The following is a 26,032-nucleotide window of genomic DNA, read 5'->3' on the forward strand; positions in this document are numbered from 1 at the left end:
CAGCTTCAGCATCAGTCCTTCCAATGAATATTCAGAACTGATTTCCTTTAGGATGCACTGGTTTGGTCTCCTTGCTGTCCAAGGGCCTCTCAAGAATCTTTCCAACACCACAGTTCAAAAGCATCAATTCTTCAGCATTCAGGTTTCTTTAGAGTCCAACTCTCATATCCATACATGACTTCTGGAAAAACCATAGCTTTGTCTAGACAGAACTTTGTTGGCAAAGTACTATCTCTGCTCTTTAATATGCTGTCTAGGTTGGCAATAGCTTTTCTTCCAAGGAGCATGTACCTGGTGATTCTCCTGGGGAACAGCACTTTGATCATCCTCACTCTCCTGGATTCCCACCTTCACACCCCTGTGTACTTCTTCCTCTGTCATCTTTCCTTCCTTGACATTTGTTACACATCCTCCTTTATCCCCTCAATGCTGATACACTTTCTATCAGAGAAAAAAAACTATCTCCTTCACTAGGTGTGTTTTTCAGATGTCTGTCTCTTACACTAAGGGGTCGACAGAGTGTGTACTTCTAGCAGTGATGGCATATGACCGTTCCATAGCCATCTGCAACCCTCTGAGATGCCCTATCATCATGAGCAAGGCACTTTGTATTCAGATGGCAGCTCTCTCCTGGGGACTGGGCTTTCTCAACTCATTGACAGAAACAATTCTTGCAGTACAGTTGCCCTTCTGTGGAAAAAATCTCATCAATCATTTCGTTTGTGAAATATTGGCTTTTGTCAAGCTAGCTTGCACAGATATATCCTTGAGTGAGATTACTATCATGGTGGGCAATGTAATATTTTTATTTGTTCCATTACTATTGGTTTGTATCTCCTATATTTTCATCCTTTCCACTGTCCTAAGAATCAATTCAGCCGAAGGAAGACAAAAGGCTTTTTCCACCTGCTCAGCCCACATAATGGTGGTGACTGTGTTTTATGGGACAATCCTCTTCATGTATATGAAGCCAAAGTCCAAAGACGCTGCTTTTGATAAATTGATTGCCCTGTTCTATGGAGTTGTCACACCGTTGCTCAATCCTATCATCTATAGCCTGAGGAATACAGAAGTGCATGGCGCTATAAGAAAATTGACAGCTAGACTGGTTCTGGAGGAAAGAATGAGAAATTTGCATCTTTGAATTTATGCACAAAATAAGCTCATATATTGGATGCAGGTTTTCAGTATAAGCAGAACAAAGGAAATAAAGGCTATACATAAAATCACAGAATTTAAGAGTAGGGAAGAAATTTCAGGGTAATAATCTAAGTTCATTATTTATGAAAATATCATAAAAATGTAGGGACATGTAGTCCATGAAGTGAGAACAAACTTTCAGAAACAAGAAAAAAATTGAAATTAAACTTTTCCAGAAATATCCAGGTTTAATTTTTAACAATTAAAACTATGTATTTTTCATTCCCCTTTTTGAGAGAACTACTTGAGTTCATGTTTTTTCTCTTTATTACTCATTTTTGTTTTACTCAGGGACTTGATCAGCCCCAACCTCCTTTTTCTAGTATGTATATATATATATATATATATATATATATATTCCTTCTTCTTTCCCTTGCTGTGTTTCTTCTACCCAGTCTGCTACACTATGCTGCATGCACCATGCAGTTATCCAAATATATCCTGTTCTTTCACACTTAAGGACAATAGTATATGTCACTTCATCCCCATTATCATATTTCTCCTATGGTGACAACTCAGGCATCTAATTAAAGAAAGTTTAAATGTTTTATCCTCTGAAAAATCCTTCCAAATTTACCCACAGTGATAGCACTGTTTACAATTGCCAAGATATGGAAGCAACATAAGTGTCCATCAGCTGATGAATGGATAAAGAAGATGTAATGTGTGCGTGTATATATATGTGTGTGAATATCATTGTTGTTTACTTGCTATGTCCAAAACTTTTGGGAACCCATAGACTGTCCCCTGCCGGCTTCTCTGTCTAAGAGATTTCTCAGGCAAGAATACTGGAGTGGGTTGCCATTTCCTTCTCCTAGGGATCTTCCTGACCCAGAGATCGAATCTGTGTGTCCTAAATTGGCAGGGGCATCTTTACCAATGAACCATCAGGGAAGCCCCAATAGAATATTACTCAGCCACAAAGAAAGAATGAAATTCTGCCACCTAAAGCAACATAGATATACCTAGAATATATTACACTTAGTGAAATGAGTCAGAGAATGACAAATACTCTATGCTCTTACTTTTATGTGAATTCTAAAAAATAGAACAAATGAATTTATGTTAACAAACAGTAACAGAGTCACAGATATAGAGAACAAGCTAGTGGTCATCAGTGAAGAGAGGGAAATGGGGAGGATGAGCCAAGGTATGGAATGAAGTGACACAAACTATTATGTATAAAGAAGCAACAAGATTTCCTTCCCAGAAGAGGAAATAAATCCATTATTGTCTATTAATACTTTAAATGGAGTACAATCTGTAAAAATAGTAAATCACCATGCTGTATAACTGAAACAAATACAATATTGTAAATCAACTCTATTTCAATAGAAAAGAAGTAAAAATTAAAAATAAGGCAATAAGGATGCATCCTTCATCCATATAACATTAGAATTTTCAGGTACATGTATTCTGAAAGGTGGGAGTAATTAACGACAATGTTTCTACAATTAATCTCTTTTTTATAACCTATAACTTTTTTTTAAATGTATTTTCTGAAAACTTACCACACACATTTTGTTTGCAGTTCTGTATATTAAAATTTATCGGCTATGAGGACAAGTATTAAAATTAAAATCCACTTGTGATCATTATCATATTATAAGAAGAAAAGGATGTTAGTGTGGGAACTGTGGAGATGGAGGTAAAGTGAATCAAAAGAAATGGGAGCTCAATTATATACAGGACATGACACAAGAGATAAGTAAACATATGAGGTATAGTGAGAGCCTGCTTACCACTGACAGAGTTACACATACAGAAAGAGGAAAAACAAGAATAAACCATGAGATACTGGGTAAGAAGATAGTGTGAACTCACTGCTTTCAGTATATACATAGAGAAATATACATACAGAAAAAATAGAGATATAGATATGGCTAAGCATATATATAGAAATTAATATGGATTACACAAATGTTCAAACTACCACAAAATGTTCAAACTACCACACAATTGCACTCATTTCACATGTTAACAAGATAATATTAAATAGCAAGATAATGCTCAAAATCCTTCAAGCTAGGCTTCAACAGTACATGAACCAAGACCTTCTAGATGTAAAAGCTTGATTTAGAAACATCAGAGGAATCAGAGATCAATTTGCCAACATCTATTGGATCTTAGAAAAAGCAAGGGAATTCCAGAAAAAACATCTACTTCTGCTTTATTGACTACGTTAAAGCCTTTGACCTTGTGGATAACACCAAATTGTAGAAAATTCTTAAAAGAGGTGGGAATACCAGACTGCCTTACCTGCCTCTTGAGAACTTGTATGCAGGTCAGGAAGGAACAGTTAGAACCGGACATGGAACAACGAACTGGTTCCAAATTGGGAAAGATGTACATCAGGTTGGATACTTTCACCTTGCTTATTGAATTACTATGCAGAGTACATCATGAGAAATGCTGAGTTTGATGAAGCACAAGCTGAAATCAAGATTGCCAGGAAAAATATGAATAACCTCAGATAAGCAAATGACACCAGCCTAATGACAGAAAGCAAAGAGGAACTAGAGATCCTCTTGATGAGGATGAAACAGGAGAGTGCAAAACTAGCTTAAAACACAACATTCGAAAAACTAAGATCATGGCATTCAGCCCCATCACTTCATGGCAAATAGACGGGGGGAAAATGGAAACAATGAGAAACTTTATTTCTTGGGCTCCAAAATCACCATCGATGATGACTGGAGCCATGAAATTAAATGACGATTGTTCCCTGGAAGAAAAGCTATGACAAACGTACTTCAGTTCAGTTCAGTTCAGTTACTCAGTCATCCGACTCTTTGTGACCCCATGAAGCACAGCACACAAGGCCTCCCTGTTCATCAGCATTCTAAAACCAGCTTGAACATCAGGAAGTTGACGAATCACGTATTGCTGAAGCCTGGCTTGGAGAATTTTAAGCATTACTTCACTAGCGTGTGAGATGAGTGCAATTGTGCGGTAGTTTGAGCATTCTTTGGCATTGCCTTTCTTTGGGATTAGAATGAAAACCGACCTTTTCCAGTCCTGTGGCCACTGCTGAGTTTTCCAAATTTGCTGGCATATTGAGTGCAGCACTTTCACAGCATCATCTTTTAGGATTTGAAATAGCTCAACCTGAATTCCATCACCTCCACTAGCTTTGTTCATAGTGATGCTTCCTAAGGCCCACTTCACTTGACATTCCAGGATGTCCGGCTCTAGGTGAATGATCACACCATCATGATTATCTGGGTCGTGAAGATCTTTTTTGTACAGTTCTTCTGTGTATTCTTGCCACCTCTTCTTAATATCTTCTGCTTCTGTTAGGTCCCTACCATTTCTGTCCTTTTGACCTCATCTTTGCATGAAATGTTCCCTTGGTATCTCTAATTTTCTTGAAGTGATCTCTAGTCTTTCCCATTCTGTTGTTTTCCTCTATTTCTTTGCATTGATCACTGGGGAAGGCTTTCTTATCTCTCCTTGTTAGTCTTTGGAACTCTGCATTCAAATGGGTGTATCTTTCCTTTTCTCCTTTGCTTTTTGCTTCCCTTCTTTCATAGCTATTTGTAAGGCCTCCCTAGACAGCCATTTTGCTTTTTTGCATTTCTTTTTCTTGGGGATGGTCTTGATTCCTGTCTCCTGTACAATGTCACAAACCTCCATCCATAGTTCATCAGACACTCTGTCTATCAGATCTAGGCCCTTAAATTTATTTCTCACTTCCACTGTATAGTCGTAAGGGATTTGATTTAGGTCATACCTGAATGGTCTAGTAGTTTTCTCCATTTTCTTCAATTTCAGTCTGAATTTGGCAATAAGGAGTTCATGATCCAAGCCACAGTCAGTTCCTAGACCACATATTAAAGAGCAGAGACATCACTTTGACAAGGAAGGCCATATAGTCAAAGCTATGGTTTTTCCAGTAGTCACATACAGATGTGAAAGTTGGACCATAAAAAAGGCTGAGCATCAAAGAACTGATGCTTTCAAATTGTGGTGCTGAACAAGACTCTTGAGAGTTCCTTGGACAGCAAGGAGATCAAATCAGTCAGTCCTAAAGGAAAGCAACCCTGACTACTCATTGGAAGGACTGATGCTGAAGCTGAAGCTCCAATACTATGGTCACCTGATTCAAAGAACCGACTCACTGGAAAAGACCCTGATGCTGGGGAATATTCAGAGCAGGAAGAGAAGAGGGTGGCAGAGGATGAGATGATTGGATGGCATCCTCAACTCAATGGACATGAGTTTGAGCAAACTCCGGGAGTTGGTGAAACACAGGAAAGCCTGGTGGGCCACAGTCCATTGGGTTGCAAAGAGTCAGACGTGACTGAGCAACTGAAAAACAAAATATGGATGCAAATATTTGTAAAAGTGTGTATATTTACATGTACATAGGTGCATATAAAAGCACATTTATTCCCCACTTGTGACCACTGAGAACGCCTAAGAATGATAAATGAAAAAATGTTAACTTTGAAATCTATGTACATTGGGTATAGAATACTATCAGTTCAGTTCAGTCAGTGTATGTCCGACTCTTTGCAAGCCCATTGACTGCAGCACACCAGGTTTCCCTGTCCATTACCAACTCCCGGAGTCCACCCAAACCCATGTCCATTGAGTCGGGGATGCCATCCAGCCATCTCATCCTCTGTTGTCCCCTTCTCCTCCTGCCTTCAATCTTTCCCAGCATCATGGTCTTTTCCAAGAAAAAGTGCCAAGTCAGTTGGCCAGTGTATTGGAGTTTCAGCTTCAGCATCTGTCCATCCAGTGAGTATTCAGGACTGATCTCATTTAGGATTGACTGGTTGGTTCTCCCTGCTGTCCAAGGAACTCTCAAAAGTCTTCTCCAACACCACAGTTCAAAAGCATCAGTTCTTCAGTGCTCAGCTTTCCTTATGGTCCAACTTTCACATCCATACATGACTACAGGAAAATCCATAAGCTTTGACTAGACAGACCATTGTTGGGAAAGTAATGTCTCTGCTTTTTAATATGCTATCTAGATTGGTCATTGCTTTTCTTCCAAGGAGCAAGTGTATTTAATTTCATGGCTACAGTCACCATCTGCAATGATTTTCAAACCCAAGAATGTAAAGTCTGTCGCTGTTTTCATTGTTTCCCCATCTATTTGTCATGAAGTGAAGGGATTACCTGCCATGCTCTTAGTTTTTTGAATGTTGAGTTTTATGCCTGCCTTTCACTCTCTTCTTTCACTTTCATCAAGAGGTTCTTTAGCTCCTCTTCATTTTATGCCATAAGGGTGGTGTCGCCTGCATATCTGAGGTTATTGATATTTCTCCTGGCAATCTTGATTCCAGCTTGTGCTTCCTCCAGCCAGCATTTCTCATGATGTACTCTTCATTTAAGTTTAATAAGCAGGATGACAATATACAGCCTTGATGTATTCTTTTCCCAATTTGGAACCAGTCTGTAGTTCCATATTTGGTTCTAACTGTTCCTTCTTGACCTGCATACAGATTTCTCAGGAGGCAGGTAAGGTGGTCTGGTATTCCCAACTTGTTAAGAATTTTCCAGTTTGTTGTGATCCACACAGTCAGAGGCTTTGGCATAGTCAATAAAGCAGAAGTAGATGTTTGTTTGTTTGTTTGTTTCTGTAATTCTCTTGCTTTTTCTATGATCCAATGGATTGTTGGCAATTTGATCACTGGTTCCTCTACCTTTTCTAAATCCAACTTGATCATCTGGAAGTTCTCAGTTCATGGACTGTTGAAGCCTACTTGGCGAATTTTGAGTATTACTTTGCTAGCTTGGGTAATGTGTGCAGTTCTGTGGTATTTGAACATTCTTTGGCATTGCTTTTCTTTCTACAAGATTATAGAATACTATAGTGACTCTTTTTCTTTCAGGACTTTAATGTTGTGGTTTCTTCATTATCTCAGGCTTACAGTGAGAAGAAACCTCTCTCTTATGAGTATAAGGTATCTCTTTTCTGATTTTTAAGCAGTTTGTTTAAGATGAACCTTGGTGTGGTTTTCTTTCCATTTCTCATTATTTTGGATACTGAGATTCTTTGTCTATGTATTTATTGTTTTCATCAAGTTTAGAAAGTTTCTATCCATTATTTAAATGTTATTTTTGTTTTGGTTTGCATTTTTTATTTACTTAAAATACATTTTATTTCAATGCATTTTGTATTTACTACTGCTTTTTATTTTTTGGACTCCAGTTATATGTATACCATATCACTTAAAGCTGTCTCACACAGTTAATGGTCTGTTCACTTTTTTTCATTGTCTTTTCTCTTTGTTTTATTTTAAAGTGTTACTATTTCTCTGATTCCTTGTTCACTAATCTTTCCTTCTGCAGGGTCCAATTACTTTAATTCCATCCAAAGTATACTGGATAGATTCATATTAGATACACTTCATTACTAGATTTTAGAATTTGTATTTTTAAAATATCTCTATATAATTTTATATTTATAAATATAAATAAATATATTTATTTATAAATATATATCTCTAAATATAATTTTTTGTGTCTCAAATGACATGATTTTTTTCTCAGCCATATTGACTATATTAAATACAGTCAGAATAACTTCTTAATGTCATGTCTAGTAAGTCTATCAGTGTCATGTTTGCTGCTTTAAAAATCTACTTTCTTTCTTTCTTTTTTTTTTTTTTTTTATTAAAATGTTTTTAACAACTAAAAGGTGTGCCCATTTAGGTTATACAAGGTGAATTTTATAGGTGTGCAATGTGTTGATTTTATTCTCAGCCTTGTGTGAGCTCTGAAAATCATTCCCTCCAGTTCTTCTGGATGATCCTTTCCCAGGTCCTGCTTAGTTTTTTCATACACCTTCACTGATCAGTACTCAGCTGAAAGCAGAGCGGTGTCCCTTTAGAGCTCTAGCTCTTTTTTCTGTAGCTTCATCCTCTCTGGATTTGGACTTGGAAACTAGCTGCCTTGTTTTCCCTGGCCTCTCAATTCCATCTTCAAATCCTTTCCTGATGGGTTCCCTCTCCCTATCTTATTACCTGGAAAGTCATCATTCGGGGAAGTAAGTTGGGAAAATTAAAGGGTTCACTTCATTTGTTCCTCATCTCTCAGGGATCACTGTCCTATGTTGTTTCATGTTCAATATCTTAAAATTGATTTTTCACATTTATTTCTGTTGTATTTTTATTGCTTCAGGTAGAAGGGCAAAACACAGTCTCTGTTTCTTCTTGGTCAGAAGAAGAAATCTAATCCTCCCCTCCTTTCTGTTTTCCCCATCAGAAAACAAATCCATTCAGTTCAGTCACTCAGTCATGTCTGACTCTTTGCAACCCCATGGACTGCACACACCAGGCTTTCCTGTACAGTACCAACTCCCAGAGCTTGCTCAAACTCATGTCCATCAAGTTGGTGATGCTGACTTAATTAATGAAATATTAAACAAATATTTCAGTATATTCTAGAATGGGTGGCAATGGAGTAAAGCTGAGAAAGAGAGGTAAATAGAGAGAGACAAAGAGGACAGAGATAGAGTGGAGAGAGACAGACAGCAATGAGAGGAGGAGAGATTTGGGGGTATTTTATGCTAATATTCCTAACAGCTGCCAGAGTGAAAGGATTAGACATGAAATAAATTAACAGATGCTGCTCAATCTAATTGAAATCACAAGTAAATTCAAACAAGCTGAATTTAGAATCTAGCCAGAATAAAGATCAAAAACTGACTATGTAGCCAAGACATGGAAGCAACCTAAGTGTTCATTGACAAGTGAGTAGATAAAGAGGTGATGTACATACAGAAAGGAATATTACTCAGCTATTAAAAAGAATGGAAAAATGACATGTGCAGCAACATGGATGGACATATAGATTGTCATACAGAGTAAAGTAAGTCAGACAGAGAAAGACAAATACTGTATGATATCACTTTTATTCAGAATCTAGAAGAATTGATGCTTTTGAACTGTGGTGTTGGAGAAGACTCTTGAGAGTCCCTTGGACTGCAAGGAGATCCAACCAGTCCATCCTAAAGGAGATCAGTCCTGGCTGTTCATTGGAGGGACTGATGTTGAAGCTGAAACTCTAATATTTTGGCCACCTGATGCAGAAAGCTGACTCATCTGAATAAACTCTCATGCTGGGAAAGATTGAAGGCGGGTAGAGAAGGGGATGACAGAGGATGTGATGGTTGGATGGCATCACAGATACATTGGACATGGGTTTGGGTGGGTTCTGGGAGTTGCTGATGGGCAAGAAGGCCTGGCGTGCTGCAGTTCAGATCAGATCAGATCAATCGCTCAGTCGTGTCCGACTCTTTGTGACCCCATGAATCGCAGCATGCCAGGCCTCCCTGTCCATCACCAAAACTCGGAGTTCACTCAGACTCACGTCCATCAAGTCACTGATGCCATCCAGCCATCTCATCCTCTGTCATCCCCTTCTCCTCCTGCCCCCAATCCCTCCCAGCATCAGAGTTTTTTCCAATGAGTCAATTCTTCACATGAGGTGGCCAGAGTACTAGAGTTGCAGCTTTAGCATCATTCCTTCCAAAGAAATCCCAGGGCTGATCTCCTTCAGAATGGACTGGTTGGATCTCCTTGCAGTCCAAGGGACCCTCAAGAGTCTTCTCCAACACCACAGTTCAAAAGCATCAATTCTTTGGCGCTCAGCCTTCTTCACAGTCCAACTCTCACATCCATACATGACCACAGGAAAAACCATAGCCTTGACTAGACGAACCTTTGTTGGCAAAGTAATGTCTCTGCTTTTGAATATGCTATCAAGGTTGGTCATAACTTTCCTTCCAAGGAGTAAGCGTCTTTTAATTTCATGGCTGCAGTCACCATCTGTAGTGATTTTGGAGCCCAAAAAAATAAAGTCTGACACTGTTTCCACTGTTTCCCCATCTATTTCCCATAAAGTGGTGGGACCGGATGCCATGATCTTCGTTTTCGAATGTTGAGCTTTAAGCCAACTTTTTCACTCTCCACTTTCACTTTCATCAAGAGGCTTTTAAGTTCCTCTTCACTTTCTGCCATAAGGGTGGTGTCATCTGCATATCTGAGGTTATTGATATTTCTCCCGGCAATCTTGATTCCAGCTTTGTTTCCTCCACTCGAGCGTTTCTCATGATGTACTCTGCATATAAGTTAAATAAGCAGGGTGACAATATACAGCCTTGACGAACTCCTTTTCCTATTTGGAACCAGTCTGTTGTTCCATGTCCAGTTCTAACTGTTGCTTCCTGACCTGCGTACAAATTTCTCAAGAGGAAGATCAGGTGTTCTGGTATTACCATCTGCAGTTCATGGGGTTGCAAAGAGTCGGACATGACTGAGCGACTGAACTGAACTGAAAAGTAGACATGAACTTATAAAACAGAAACAGACTTACCAGCTTAGAGAATGAACTTACTATTACCAAGGGAGAAGGAGGGAGGGGAGGAATAGATAGGGGGTTTGTGGTGGACATGTACACACTGCTGTATATGAAATGAATCACTAGCAAAGATATACTGTATAGCAAGGGAACTCTGCTCAGTATTACTAACAACTTATATGGGAGAAGAATTTGAAGATTAATAGATACATAAACATATTACTGAATCACTTTGCTGTAAACTTAAAACTAACACAACATTTTTTATCAAGTACACTCTAAAATAAAATAAGTTGACTGACAGGTGGTCTTTCAGAAGTAGCAAGAAAGAATTTTAAGTATAGTAAATAAGTTATCTGTATTTCATAGAAGAGAAAATCAAACTAGCATGTTTAAAAAATAGCCTAAGTTCACTCAGCTTGTGCAGACAAAAATCAAATTGGAATTCTATACTCCAAATCACAAGTGTTCTGTTCTTTTCCCTTTACTTCAACTCTGACCAAGTGTAGAAAAATGAAGCCAATCATTTTATAGATATCTGTCCCAAACTTCTGCATAGACCATATCATCCACTCCTAGGGCTCAATTGCCATCTCTGAGCAAAGGACTTTTTAATACACAGCTTGACTCCTGATTTCTCTCCTGGACTTCACTTATCTCTCTTCACCTGGAAGTCTAATCATGAACACAGTCAACCAGTCATCCAACTTACATCATTACCTTTATGAAGTCATCATCCTTAAGCTTCTCCTCTTATTCAATCAATGGTTGCATCAGAGTTCTTTACTTATACTAGTAGAAACATTGTTGATGACTATCCATACATGCTGCTGCTGCTACTAAGTCGCTTCAGTCATGTCCGACTCTGTGCGACCCCAGAGACGGCAGCCCACGAGGCTCCCCCGTCCCTGGGATTCTCCAGGCAAGAACACTGGAGTGGGGTGCCATTGCCTGAAATATCCTCAAATCCAATACTGTAACCGTGAAATTCCCATATTCATCCTATCTTTTCACTGCCTCTATGTACACTGTCTCCATGGTCCTCTAACTCATTTGTCACATTCTCAGTTGATCCTCTATACTGTCGAAAGACCAGTCTTTCTAAACCTAACATCTTAGCCTGATCACATCACAAAAGTATAAGAAAATATTCACTGACCTGCTTTTTCTACAGAAAAAAGCCCAGTATGATAAGATTTTTGACAAACAAGCTTCATCAAACCATTTTACCTTCATCTCTTAAACAAATGCTCACTAAAGTCCTGAGAGGATCTCTTTCTTCCCTTGCCTTTGATAATAAAAATTACTAGCAATTGGTTGCTGGTTTTTATTTTCTCATCTGATTGTCACAGCTTCATAATGTAGACATTTCAGTGCCCATCTTCCAAAGCACATAATGGTCACGTTCTTGTATGGAAGAAACCATTAGCCTTGACTTCCAATTTCCTCTTTTTATTGTATTTAAAGAGAAAAAAATAATGGTAACACCATCCTAATATTAAATGTATTAAATATGTATTACAATAATCTATTAAAATAACCAACTATGAAATACTACTCATAGGAAAAACTTGGCTTAAAACTCAATATCCAAAACTCTAAGATCAGGCATTTGGTCCCGTCAATTCATGGCAAGTAGATGAGGAAAAACTGGAAACTGACAGATTTTATTTTTGTGGGCTCCAAAATCACAATGGATAGTGACTGCAGCCATGAAATTAAAAGATTCTTGCTTCTTGGAAGAAAAGTTATGACAAACCTAGACAGTATATTAAAAACAGAGAAATTATTTTGCCGACCATGGTCTATATGGTCAAAGTTACGAGTTTTTTTTTCCCAGTAGTCATGTACAGATGTAAGAGTTGGACAACAAAGAAGGGTAAGCATCAAAAAGTTGATGCTTTCAAATTGTGATGCTGGAGAAGATTCTTGAGAGTCCCTTGGACAGCAAGGAGATCAAACCAGTCAATCTAAAGGAAATTAATACTGATATTCATTGGAAGAACTGACGCTGAAGCTGAAGCTCTAATACTTTCACCACTAGATGTGAAGAGCCAGCTGATTGGAAAAACCCTAATGCTGGGAAAGATAGGGGACAGGAGGAGAAGGGGACATCAGAGGATGAGATGGTTGGATGGCATCACCAACTCAATGGATGAGTTTGAGCAAATTTCAGGGTATAGTGAAGGAGAGGGAAGCATGGTGTACTGCAGCCCATAGGGTCTCAAAGAGTCGGATATGACTTAGCAACTGAATGACAAGTCATAGGCAATAAAATAACGAGCAATCCACCATTACCTAGTATGTGTACTATGGAAGTTTATTAAAATCAGGTGATTTTATAGTGATACCTATAGTGATACCTATACATTATAGGGATACCTATAATGGTATCAGAAGACTTAAGAGGTCTTCACAAAGTGAAGTTATATCATAGGCTTGAAGATGTCTGGTGAAGTCAGTTTCAGAAAAGTACTTACTGGGGATAATAAATACAAGGCCAGATAACAGAAAATTTTAAAAGGAATGCAAACTTTACTTTAGGAAGGCTCCATATAGAAATAGAGTTTAAGGGGCTTGGTTAAGTTCTACTTCCTCATCCATAGATCAGATTCTCTCTGACCTTGTGAAGACAGTGAAAGTCTAATCTTTGAAGGAAGGCAGATAAGTGAATATGACAAGTTGGATTTAATAACTATTTTAAGCCTCAATACTGTGTTATTGATATATACTTCTGATACCTCCATTCTTTCACCTTTCTATTATTGCTCCAATAGTCATAAATCATTGCTTTCAAGTATTATTATCAGATACTTATTGATCAGTCCATTGACTCCAATCTAACTACCTGAGGTTGTTGCTCTTTGGACAAACTAGATAAATCTTTGTTATAATTTGCTAACATGTCCTAAAATTAATCCCATTACATCTTCTATCTCTTTCTTCTTTACCCATGGCCTGTTCTCAACTTGAGTGCAAGCCATTAAAAAAATCTACAGATATCATTAATGATTCCATGACAAAAAACAGATAAGTTTTGTACATTTAGCTATCTGGTCCAGAGAGGGATTACAAATGCTATGAAAATTTCTAAGTATACATTTTAATTCTTCGTATATTGTGGTTTATATAATAAGATATTTCACATATTTCAATATTTTACACCCATTTAATAGGCTTTCATTATTGTAACATCTATAGCACAGATTTCATGTCTTTTTATTTTCTCTAAGTGCTAATGAGTTCATTTATACCATTGGATTTAAGGAACCAGGTATCTGGAATAACAGGATTAAACAGAGTACTAATAGTTTTTGAATATACATTGGAAGGGCTGATGCTGAAGCTGAAGCTCCAATACTTTGGCCAACTAATGCAAAGAGTAGACTCATTAGAAAAGACCCTGATCCTGGGAAAGATTGAAGGCAGGAGGAGAAGGGAATGACAGAGGATGAGATGGTTGGATGGCATCACTGACTCAGTGGACATGAGTTTGAGCAAGCTCAGGAGATAGTGAAGGACAGGGGAGCCTGGTGTGCAGCAGTCCATGGGGTCACAAGAGTCAGACATTACTGGGAAACTGAGCAACAACAGCAACAACTAGTGGTTTCACTGAAACACCTTTTATCTTCTTGTGAATTTACTTAAAAAAAAAAGATGCCAGCATCTGAAGACTAACAACATGCCACTAAACTCCCTGATATTTTTTTTCTTGACTGGAACTCATCCATTCTACTTCTAGTCAGAATATATTTCTGCAGATATTTTATATCTGTATATAGATGTTCACATTACACACACACACATATCTGCATACGGAAACATATCCACACATTTAAAACACAGCCACACATTTAGAGAATATGTAATTATTTCTATTCCATTTAGTTATGTTAAAAAAGAGTTCATACTAGTTTGCTAATGCTGCCATAACAAAACATCAGGGACTGGGTGGCTTAAACAACAGAAATTTATCAGGTCATAGTTTTGGAAGCTAGAAGTCCAAGATTAGGATGTTAGCAGGTTTAAAGTCCTCTGAGGCCTCTGCTTGGCTTCTAGAGAGTCACCTTCTCACTATGTGCATTCAAATTTTCTTTTCTTATAATGACACAAATCAGATTGTATAAGGGCCTACAGTAACAGCCTCGTTTCAATTTAACCACATTTTAAAGGTCATATCTTCAAATATAGATGCATTCTGAGGTACTAGGTATGTGTGGGAGTAGCGGATGGGGGGCTAGGCCTTCAACATTATAGTTTTGAAGGGACACAATTCAGTATTACACAGAGGCTAATAATAAATTAGCTAAAAATCTAGTAAAGTAATTACATTCACCTATTGTTGTTGTTATATCAGTTGTTGTTGTTCAGTTGCTCAGTCGTGTTCAACTGTTTGTGACCCCATGGACTGCAGCACACTATTGAGTAATGCCATCCACTGAGTCAGTGTTGCCATCCAACTATCTCATCCATTGTCATCCCCTTCTCCTTCTGCCTTCAATCTTTCCCCGCATCAGGGTCTTTCCTAATGAGTTGGCTCTTTGCATCGGGTGGCCAAAGTATTGGAGCTTCAGCCTCAGCATCAGTCCTTCCAATGAATATTCAGGATTAATTTCCTTTAGGATTGATTGGTTTGATCTCCTTACAGTCCAAGGGACTCTCAAGAGTCTTCTCAAACACCACAGTTCAAAAGTATCAAGTCTTCAGTGCTCAGCCTTCTTTATATCCGACTCTTCACATCCATTTGTATATTACATGTACAAAATTTTGAATACTCACCAATATGCTAATTTAATGTTTAAGTTATATTTACACTGAAGTAGAAATTCACACTGATCAGAAGGGCCATCATCAATATGTCTACAAATAATAAATGCTGGAGAAGGTGTGGAGAAAAGTGAACTCTCCTACATTGTTTGTGAAGATGCAGATTGGTACAACCACAATGGAAACCAGTATGGAAGTTCTTTAAAACACTAATAATAGAGTTGCCATAGAATTTTGAAATCTCCTCCTGGGCATATATACAGAGAAAATGCTAATTCAAAAAGATACATGCACCCCAATGTTCATAACAGCAATATTTAAAATAGGCAAGACATGGAAGCAACCTAAGTGTCCACTGACAGATGAATGAATAAAGAAGATGTGGAATACATATACAGTGTAATGTTACTCAACTATGAAAAGGATAAAACAATGTCATTTGCAGCTTATTTATTTCTAGGCAATTATTGTTAGGCTGGGCCTAGAAATAATTATACTAAGTGAAGTAAATTAGAGAAAGACAAATAGATGATACCATCAATTTGTGGAGTCTACAAAAAATGATAAAAATGAATTTATTTACAAAATAGACTCACAGATACAGAAAACAAGCTTATCATTACCAAAAAAGAAAGGATGATGATGGATAAATTGAGAATTTGAGACTAATTGATTGCTGTTGTTGTTTAGTTACTAAGTTATGTCTGACTCTTTTGCAGCCCCATAGACTATATAGCCCCCCAGGCTCCTCTGTCTGTAGGATTTCCCTGGCAATAATACTGGAGTGAGTTGCCGTTTCCTTTTCTAGGGGATCTTCTCGACCCAGTGATAGAACCTGTGCCTCCTGCATTGTCAGGCAAATTCTTCACCACTGAGCCACCAGAGAAGCCTGAGGTTAATAGATACCCAATTAGCTGATACTACATACAAAACAGATAAATAACAAGGACTTACTATAAACATGGGGAAATATATTCAATATTTTATCATAACCTACTTTGGAAAAGAATCTGAAAAAGAATACACACACACACACATAACTGAATTATTTTGTTATACACTTGAAACAATATTAATCAATATATTTCAATTTTTAAAAATTTTAGAAAGAAATAACCAACCAAAATAATTATATTTAACCCTATAACCCCAAATAAAAATTAAAATTTGCCATCATGAGACTATTTGTTTAAGTTCAGATAAACTTATGCATGATACATTGATATTACTTAGACTTTCAGTGATTAGTCGAAGAAGAGACTTAGAAAATTACACATCACATTTAAAAATGAGTGTCTACCCCAATTATCTCCTGATATATATAGAAAGCATTAAATATCCTTAATATTTACAGATATTATGTGCTACTAGAGACTGAAAGAGCACAGAGAGTTCTTAACCAGCAATTTTTTCACAGCCACTTTCACTTCTCTGTTCCGTAAACTATAAATGATAGGATTCAACATGGGGGTTATGCCAGCATATACCAAGGCTATAAATTTATCTATTTCCTGTGAATCTATATTTGATGGCTTCAGGTACATGGAGAGAGCTGTCCCATAGAATAAAACCACTACACTCAGGTGGGCAGCACATGTTGAAAAAGCTTTGCTTCGACCATCCAATGAGCTGATTCTTAGGATGCTAGAGAGGATGAATGCATAAGAAATACAAATGAGGAGCATTGGCATAGGAAGAAGAAGTACACTGATCACCAGCATGATTAACTGCACCTTGGAAGTGTCTACACAAGCCAGTTTCAGGACGGCCAGAATCTCACAAGTGAAATGATTGATGACACCACTTCCACACAGTGACAGCTGCAACACAGACACAGTTTCCACCAGGGCAGTGAAGGAGCCTGTCACCCACGAGCCAGCTGCAATCCGAACACAAATCTTCTTGTTCATGATGATGGGGTATCTCAGGGGGTTGCAGATGGCTACATATCGGTCATACGCCATCACAGACAGGAGCACACACTCAGTTGAGCCCATGGCCAGAGAGAAGTACATCTGAGCAGCACACCCTGAGAATGAGATGGTGTTTCTCCCTGAAATAAAATTTGCCAGCATTGGAGTCAGGGCAGAAGAAGTATACCAGATGTCCAGACATGACAGGTTGCTGAAGAAGAAGTACATGGGTGTGTGTAGGTGAGAGTCCAGGACACTAACCGAGATCAGAATACTATTACCCAGTAAGGTGACCAAGTACATCAGCAATCACAGCATAAATATGGTGATTTCAACTTTGGGATAGTGAGTAAATCCCAGAAAAATAAAATTAGAAATGACTGTTGCATTTGTCTTGTCCATTTTATTCTTCTTTGTTCATCTGGAATAGTGAATAAAAGTATACATGGCCTATATTTAAAATTTACACTCTACCAACTTTTCAAGGAGTTTTTGTTGGAGGAACTTTAAAGGGAGCATTGCCTTCCAATATTACTAGCAATATTCACTCATTCATCCAACATGTACTGAATACACTCTAAGGCACTGAGAATCTAGAGTGAGCTTATACATGTTCTTCTCTCAGGCAAATCAAAATCAAATAAAGGACACACTCAAGTAAATTAAAAGTTACAATAACATATACATATGCCCCAAGATAATAGGCAAACACAGAGACAAATTCTAACCTATGTCAGGGGCATTGCTTAGTAAGATATTTTGAGATTTGTTTTAATAAAAATATGAACTGGCCTCAGTCAAATTAAAGATCAGAGGTTTCTGGGCAAAGAAACATTTTTTTTGTGGTTGTAAAAGTTGAAACAGGAAAGGTTTTGGTTGCACTCTAAAAAGTTTCAAATTATGTGGGAAAAAAAAAAACAGATGGAAATGCCACACACTAAGAAATATAAACAGGAGATAAGCTAGAGTCCACTCACTCTAACACCATGTGATATCGTCTTCAAGAAGGCATTTGTGACTATGGAATAATCTTGAACCCATCCTTTATTACAAAGGTAACTACTTCATAATGTAAAGCAAATTATTTACAATATATCTCACAACTGATCACATATGGAAGTATGTTTGAAAACCACTGTCTTTCAAAATAGAGTTCAAACAAATTCAGTCACAAATTACACAAGCCTCACATTCTCATCATTGCCTAATTCTCTGATCTCATCTTCCAACTCTACTTCTACCTTCTGGTCTAAAACAACCACTCTGTGGGACCACATTCTTAGCATGCAAATTTATTTTTTATATATTTTAATATGCAAATATCTACCTGAAGTACCTTTCCTTCCCGGCTCTAATCTTAACTTTCTTGAATATTTCAATTAGTTATCAAAACTGTATGCCATAAATCATAAGTACAGCTTCATTCTTTGTACACGGTTACGTTGTTCAAGTATATCACACTGACTATACCCAGATATGCACATCCCTATTGCCGCTGCAGTGGACGCTGAGCTTGTGAAGAGATTGTTCCTCACAATACTAGCAAAGTAATGTCATGTTTTAGATTTTTAATTACACATGGCTGCTTTGAACATGGCAAGTTTTTGATATGTGTTAAGATAAATGCATTTTCCCTTTGGTTCTCTGTGTCAACATAAAAGCCTGAAGACCTCTGAACTTGTTATATACATCTGCAAAGTTCTCTGATCATTTCTCTGATCTTAAAGAAACCAGTTGAATTAAGAAACAAAATGATTAGCTCTTAGTTAAGTATTTGATATATGGTGAGATGTGAAAAAGACAATGATCACTTGTGCTCCTAGAAGAGGAAGAAATAGTTTCCAAAAGGTCATCTTCTGTAAGGAATTAGAGCACTGTCCTCAGAGTGTGAGATTTTAGGCTCTGAAACCAACCATGCTATTTACTGGCATGCAAAATTTAGCAAATCACTTGACCTCTTTGAAACGTGATTTTACTGGCTCTCTGGTGGCTCAGCACTAAAGAATCTGCAAGTGATGCAAGCGATGCAAGAGACACAAGTTTGATTCATGGGAGAAGAAGAAAGCCTGGAGGAGTGTATGACAACCCCCACCAGAATGCTTGTCAAGAAAATGCCATGGACAGAGGAGCCTCACGGGCTATGATCCATGGGGTCACAAAGAATTGGACACAACTGAAGGGTAACAGCTTCTACTGTGTGCAGATTTGCAAGATCTAGATTAACTTGCTTTAAATTCTCCCTCCATAACCCCAATTCCATGATCGCTTTAATGTTTCACAGAATCACAATAGTGGTTTATGATTTCATGTTCTCCTTGCTTTCCTGAAGCATAACTGCCTCTGTGCTGCTACAGTGCTGGCCCACACTGACTCAGATTTTTAAAACATAGCAAATTTTTCAAAATTTATTAAAATTTCAACCTCCAATCCATGTATGAAAATGAAACACTTTACCAATTATTTCCAGAAAAGCAAAAGTTAGACATGTCTGGTCTCTAACATTCACTTTGGTCAGAATATACCTCCACTCCACTGAAGGTTTCTCCATTGGATTTTCCCCACCCAGCACTCAGTTTTCTTTTTCTGGCTCTGGGCCCTTGTGTTCCCTCTCCCTTCACCTGCTCTTCTGTCTACTATTCGAAACAAAACAATTAAGTCTTCTCCTTTTCTCATCCAGATGGAGTCCCACTCATTCCCTCATTCTTATCTGAGATCTTTGTCAGGGTCTCACCTACTCCAAGTCACTTTATATTTTCTCTTTCTCTAAAATGATTTCTGATTACAATGCTAAGATAATTAAACTTTTTTCAACAAATTCCTCTCTTTCTTTCTAAATGTCAGAGCCAGAATAGACTCCAAATTCCTAACCCAACCTTCTCATTTTAAAATTGACAGATAATTCAGGGAACTATAATATATGTAAATCCTATAATAAACCATAATGAAAAAGAGTATGTGGATATATTTGACTGAATCACTTTGCCATACACTAGACACTGACACATATTGTAAATCAACTATACATCAATAAAAAATTTTAAATGCAAAAAAATAGTTGACATATACTTGAGGGAGTTCAATGACTTGTCTAGGCAAATCAGAAACTCTGGAACACACATAGTCAAAAGTTTTATCCCACCTTCAAAACTCATTTCTTCATCTCAATATTTTTCCTACCAACTAGCGTTTCTTTTTAAAGTAAATATCTTTATTCTGATCTCCTGGCATAGCTAAGATCTGTTAATAAATTTTGTAAATCTGAGATTATAGAAGGAGATGGCTAATGTCTGTTCCCATTTACCTCAGCACATGGAATGCACATCTTCACTTTTGGTTAAAGTGTGCTTCAATATTTAAAGGTGATCTTCAGCAAAGTCTTTCTTGAGAGTCTAGTGTAGTGCTCAAAAGAGTAAAAGATTCTAAAACTTGCAATTTTGATAGTATTCTATGAAAACTGTATTAAAGTGGGTTGTGCAGAGGTATTTTTACTCAGAAGATTATACTAGAAAAGGACATTGATGTTCCTAGTTTGCAAAAAATCAACCCAAATCTTGCCTGACTCACTGTGTCACATACACAGCTCATGTTAATTAAAAACTGTTTAATAATTTCTTAAGAGAAATAATGATATGAAGATTTGTTCTGCCCAAATCACCCCCTATGATTTTCCCCAAAATCTTCCAAAGGGCAATCCCTAGAACTTCACTACTAAAGTCTCCTACTGCTTTAGGGACCTTCCAACTCCCTTAACAATTTAACTTTGTTATTCTGAAACCTAAAGAAGTTAAGAAAGTTTCCATTTCTCCTGGGTGTAATTCTCCAAGTTCAACTAAGAAATTCAGGTCAAAAAAAAAAAACAATAGTAAAAATTTTCTAATTATTTCAGGCACTTGGCTAAGTAAAAGGCCTGATTTTTGAGAAATATCTGTGCAAACAGAACTAGAGGGCACTATTTGCCTATTCTATCCCTCTGCAGATGGCCCTTGAACTATATAGCAAACATTCCAATTAATAGAACTGTAGAGATGCCATCCCAAGTAGCCTCTGAGCTTGTAATGTGACCCGTTCATTTTCAGCAATCTCTACCATTATCTCAGTTATCAGAGTAATAGAAGATAAAACATTCTTATTCCACTTTTAAATGGCCACAAGGTGAGATTTGGGCTCTAGATTGTTTTCTGGTTTTCTTGGGCTCTACTTCTTTGAGGAAAAATGTCTGCTATTTACTTTGACTGAATTTTATATTCATTTTTATTATTGGCTTTCTAAAATTTTACAGAGATTCTTAAATGTGGCTTTCTTTTTATTTACCCTTCTTAACATTATAGATCTTCTTGAGTTTAAGGCTTGATGTCTTTCATAAGTTTGAGAAAATCATTCAGTATTAGCCAATTTCTTTTCTACCCCATTTCCCCTTTTTCCTCTCCCCTTGAGTGTTCAGCTATACATACAAGTCTTTTCCAACATGACCCATATAAGCTCTTACACTCCTTTCTGTATTTTCCATTCTTTTTTTCTCCATACATCAGTCTGGATATTTCTACTGATTGACCTTTCAATTTGCTAAGCCTTTCTTCAACTTTGTTTAAGTTGTGGTAAATCCACCTCTAGTTCCTCATTCTGGCTGTATTTTTCAGCTCTATAACATCTAATTGACGTTTTAATATAACATCAAATGCTCTACTGAACTCATCATCTTGTAATGTATGTAAAGGTGCATGTTAACACTGGTTATTTTCAAATAGATCTGGTAACTTCTATGTTTGGATCATCCTGAGAGACTTTCAATCACCTGTTTCCATCTTTTGATCTTATATCTTACCAGTTATCATGCATAAAAAACATATAATCTCTGGATGATGTTTTATTTATACAAAGAGAATTTCCTTTATCCTTTGATACAAGCCTAGATTGAGAAAGACTGCTTTAATCCAAAGAGTCACTGAGACAAGGTAGAGATGGGTTTCAGGTTTTGTAGAACTTGGCCAAAAATCTGTTTCATCTCCTATTTTAGATTTATCCCTCTAGCTTCCAAACTGAGAACCTGGAGTTTGTACAAGGGAGATTTCTCTTTCAAGAGTCAATGAACTTCAATTTTTATCTCATACCCACTATGGGACTGATAAAACCTAAGAGAAAGCAAAGTTGCTGAGTTGTGTCCGACTCTGCGACCCCATGGACTGTAGCCTACCAGGCTTCTCAGTAAAACCTAACCTAACATATTTAACCTCCTTTTGCTCAATTTCCAGCACTCTAACTCTGGGCAGCCTAAAAATTAGCAAGTGCTTCATTGGTAAATGAATTATACCTGTTGAGATCATTTAACCTCCTTAATTCAGAAACTAGACCTCCCTTCAGTTCAGAAGAGAATGTCTTGGTTGGTTTAACTCTCTCTAGAACCTTAGCTCTTATACCCTGACTCATTCAGAAGCAGTCTAATTTGTTAAAAAAAAAATTATACTTGTCTAGGTTTGTCATAACTTTTCTTCCAAGGAGCAAGCACCTTTTAATTTCATGGCTGCAGTCACCATCTGCAATGATTTTGGAGCCTAAGAAATAAAATCTATCACTGTTTCCACTTTTTTCCCATCTATTTGCTATGAAGTGATGGGACCAGATGCCATGATCTTCATTTTTTGAATACTGAGTTTTAAGCCAGCTTTTTCACTCTCGTCTTTCACCTTCATCAGAAGCTTTTTAGTTTCTTTTTGCTTTCTGCCATTAAAGTGGTAACATCTGCATATCTAAGGTTGTTGATATTTCTATCAGCAATCTTTGTTCCAGCTTTTGATTCATCCAGCCCAGCATTTAACATGATGTACTCTGCATATAAGTTAAATAAGCATAAGCAGGATGACAATATACAGTCTTGGCTATTGAAAATAGTGCCACTATGTGCATTGGGGTGCACATATCTTTTTGAATTAGTGTTTTTGTGTTTTCTGAATGTATATCCAGGAGTAGAATTGCTAGGTCATATGGTAGTTCTATTTTTAGTTTTTGAGAAATTTCCATATTGTCTTCCACAGTGGCTGCACATATCTATATTCCCTCCAACAGTGTACAAGGGTTCCCTTTTCTCTACATTCTCATCAACATTTGTTATTTATGTTCTTTTTGATGGTAGCCATTCTGACATGTGGAAGGTGATATCTCATTATGATTTTGATTTTAATTTCCTGGATAATTATCTATGCTGAGCATCTCTTCATGTACCTGTTGGCCATCTGCATTTCTTCTCTTGAAGAATATCTATTCAGTTCTTCTGCTCATTTTTAAATCAGGTTGTTTTCTTTTTTGAGGTTGAGCTGTATGACTCATTTATATATATTGGATATTAATCCTTTATCAGTGACGCTGAAGAAGCTGAAGTTGAATGGTTCTATGAAGACCGACAAGACCTTTTTGAACTAACACCCAAAAAAGATGTCCTTTTCATTATAGGGGACTGGAATGCAAAAATAAGAAGTCAAGAAACACCTGGAGTAACAGGCAAATTTGGCCTTGGAATATGGAATGAAACAGGGCAAAGACTGATAGACTTTTGCCAAGAAAATGCACTGGTCATAGCAAACACCCTCTTCCAACAACACAGGAGAAGACTCTACACATGGACATCACCAGATGGTCAACACCAAAATCAGATTGTTTATGTTCTTTGCAGCCAAAGATGGGGAAGCTCTATACAGTCAATAAAAACAAGACTGGGAGCTGACTGTGGCTCAGATCATGAACTTCTTATTACCAAATTCAGACTTAAATTGAAGAAAGTAGGGAAAACCACTAGACCATTCAGGTATGACCTAAATCAAATGCCTTATGATTCTAAGGTGGAAGTGAAAAATAGATTCAAGGGCCTAGATCTGATAGATAGAGTGCCTGATGAACCATGGACTGAGGTTCGTGACATTGTACAGGAGACAGGGATCAAGACCATCCCCATGGAAAAGAAATGCAAAAAAAGCAAAATGGCTGTCTGGGGAGGCCTTACAAATAGCTGTGAAAAGGAGAGAAGTGAAAAGCAAAGGAGAAAAGGAAAGACATAAGCATCTGAATGCAGAGTTCCAAAGAATAGCAAGAAGAGATAAGAAAGCCTTTCTCAGTGATCAATGCAAAGAAATAAAGGAAAACAACAGAATGGGAAAGACTAGAGATCTCTTCAAGAAAATTAGAGATACCAAGGGAACATTTTATGCAAAGATGGGCTCGATAAAGAACAGAAATGGTATGGACCTAACAGAAGAAGAAGATATTAAGAAGAGATGGCAAGAATACACAGACAAACTGTACAAAAAAGATCTTCATGACCCAGATAATCACGATGGTGTGATCACTGACCTAGAGCCAGACATCCTGGAATGTGAAGTCAAGAGGGCCTTAGAAAGCATCACTATGAGCAAAGCTAGTGGAGGGGATGGAATTCAGGCTAAGCTATTTCAAATCCTGAAAGATGATGCTGTGAAGTGCTGCACTCAATATGCCAGCATATTTGGAAAACTCAGCAGTGGCCACAGGACTGGAAAAGGTCAGTTTTCATTCCAATCCCAAAGAAAGGCAATACCAAAGAATGCTCAAAGTACAGCACAGTTGCACTCATCTCACATGCTAGTAAAGTAATGCTCAAAATTCTCCAAGCCAGGCTTCAGCAACACATGAACCGTGAACTTCCAGATGTTCAACTGGTTTTAGAAAAGGTAGAGGAACCAGAGATCAAATTGGCAACATCCGCTGGATCATGGAAAAAACAAGACAGTTCCAGAAAAACATCTATTTCTGCTTTACTGACCATGCCAAAGCCTTTGATTGTGTGGATCACAATAAACTGTGGAAAATTCTGAAAGAGATGGGAATAACAGACCACCTGACCTTCCTCTTGGGAAATCTGTATGGAGGTCAGGAAGCAACAGTTAGAACTGGACATGGAACAACAGGCTGGTTCCAAATAGGAAAAGGAGGAAGTCAAGGCTGTATATTGTCACCCTGCTTATTTAACTTCTATGCAGAGTACATCATGAGAAACGCTGGACTGGAAGAAACAAAAGCTGGAATCAAGATTGCCGGGAGAAAGATCAATAACTTCAGATATGCAGATGACACCACCCTTATGGCAGAAAGTGAAGAGGAACTCAAAAGCCTCTTGATGAAAGTGAAAGAGGAGAGTGAAAAAAGTTGGCTTAAAGCTCAAGATTCAGAAAACGAAGATCATGGCATCCGGTCCCATCACTTCATAGGAAATACATGGGGAAACAGTGGAAACAGTGTCAGACATTATTTTTTTGGGCTCCAAAATCACTGCAGATGGTGACTGCAGCCATGAAATTAAAAGACGCCTACTCCTTGGAAGGAAAGTTATGACCAACCTAGATAGCATATTCAAAAGCAGAGACATTACTTTGCCAACAAAGGTCCATCTAGTCAAGGCTATGGTTTTTCATGTGGTCATGTATGGATGTGAGAATTGGACTGTGAAGAAGGCTGAGCACCGAAGAATTGATGCTTTTGAACTGTGGTGTTGGAGAAGACTCTTAAGAGTCCCTTGGACTACAAGGAGATCCAACCAGTCCATTCTGAAGGAGATCAGCCCTGGGATTTCTTTGGAGGGAATGATACTAAAGCTGAAACTCCAGTATTTTGGCCACCTCATGCAAAGAGTTGACTCATTGGAAAAGACTGATGCTGGGAGGGACTGGGGGCAGGAGGAGAAGGGGACAACAGAGGATGAGATGGCTGGATGGCATCACTGAATCGATGGACGTGAGTCTGAGTGAACTCCGGGTGTTGGTGATGGACAAAGAGGCCTGGCGTGCTGCGATTCATGGGGTCGCAAAGAGTCA

At 37.8% G+C, this 26,032-nt stretch overlaps 1 protein-coding gene and 1 pseudogene across 1 annotated transcript; one reads left to right on the top strand and one right to left on the bottom strand.

Moving 5' to 3' along the window:
- The first annotated feature begins 240 nt into the window (after positions 1-240).
- On the top strand, positions 241-1,144 carry LOC139184423 (olfactory receptor 13C3-like; annotated as a pseudogene).
- Positions 1,145-16,439: 15,295 nt separating this feature from the next.
- LOC139184627 (olfactory receptor 13F1-like) lies at positions 16,440-24,230 on the bottom strand. Its single transcript, XM_070795219.1, has one exon. It carries the CDS (start codon positions 17,499-17,501, stop codon positions 16,653-16,655), a length of 849 nt encoding a protein of 282 aa, XP_070651320.1. The 5' UTR covers positions 17,502-24,230; the 3' UTR covers positions 16,440-16,652.
- Between the last annotated feature and the right edge of the window lie 1,802 nt (positions 24,231-26,032).

This window comes from Bos indicus, chromosome 8 (assembly GCF_029378745.1).
Source record: "Bos indicus isolate NIAB-ARS_2022 breed Sahiwal x Tharparkar chromosome 8, NIAB-ARS_B.indTharparkar_mat_pri_1.0, whole genome shotgun sequence".
In the NCBI taxonomy this organism is placed as follows: Eukaryota; Metazoa; Chordata; class Mammalia; order Artiodactyla; family Bovidae; genus Bos; species Bos indicus.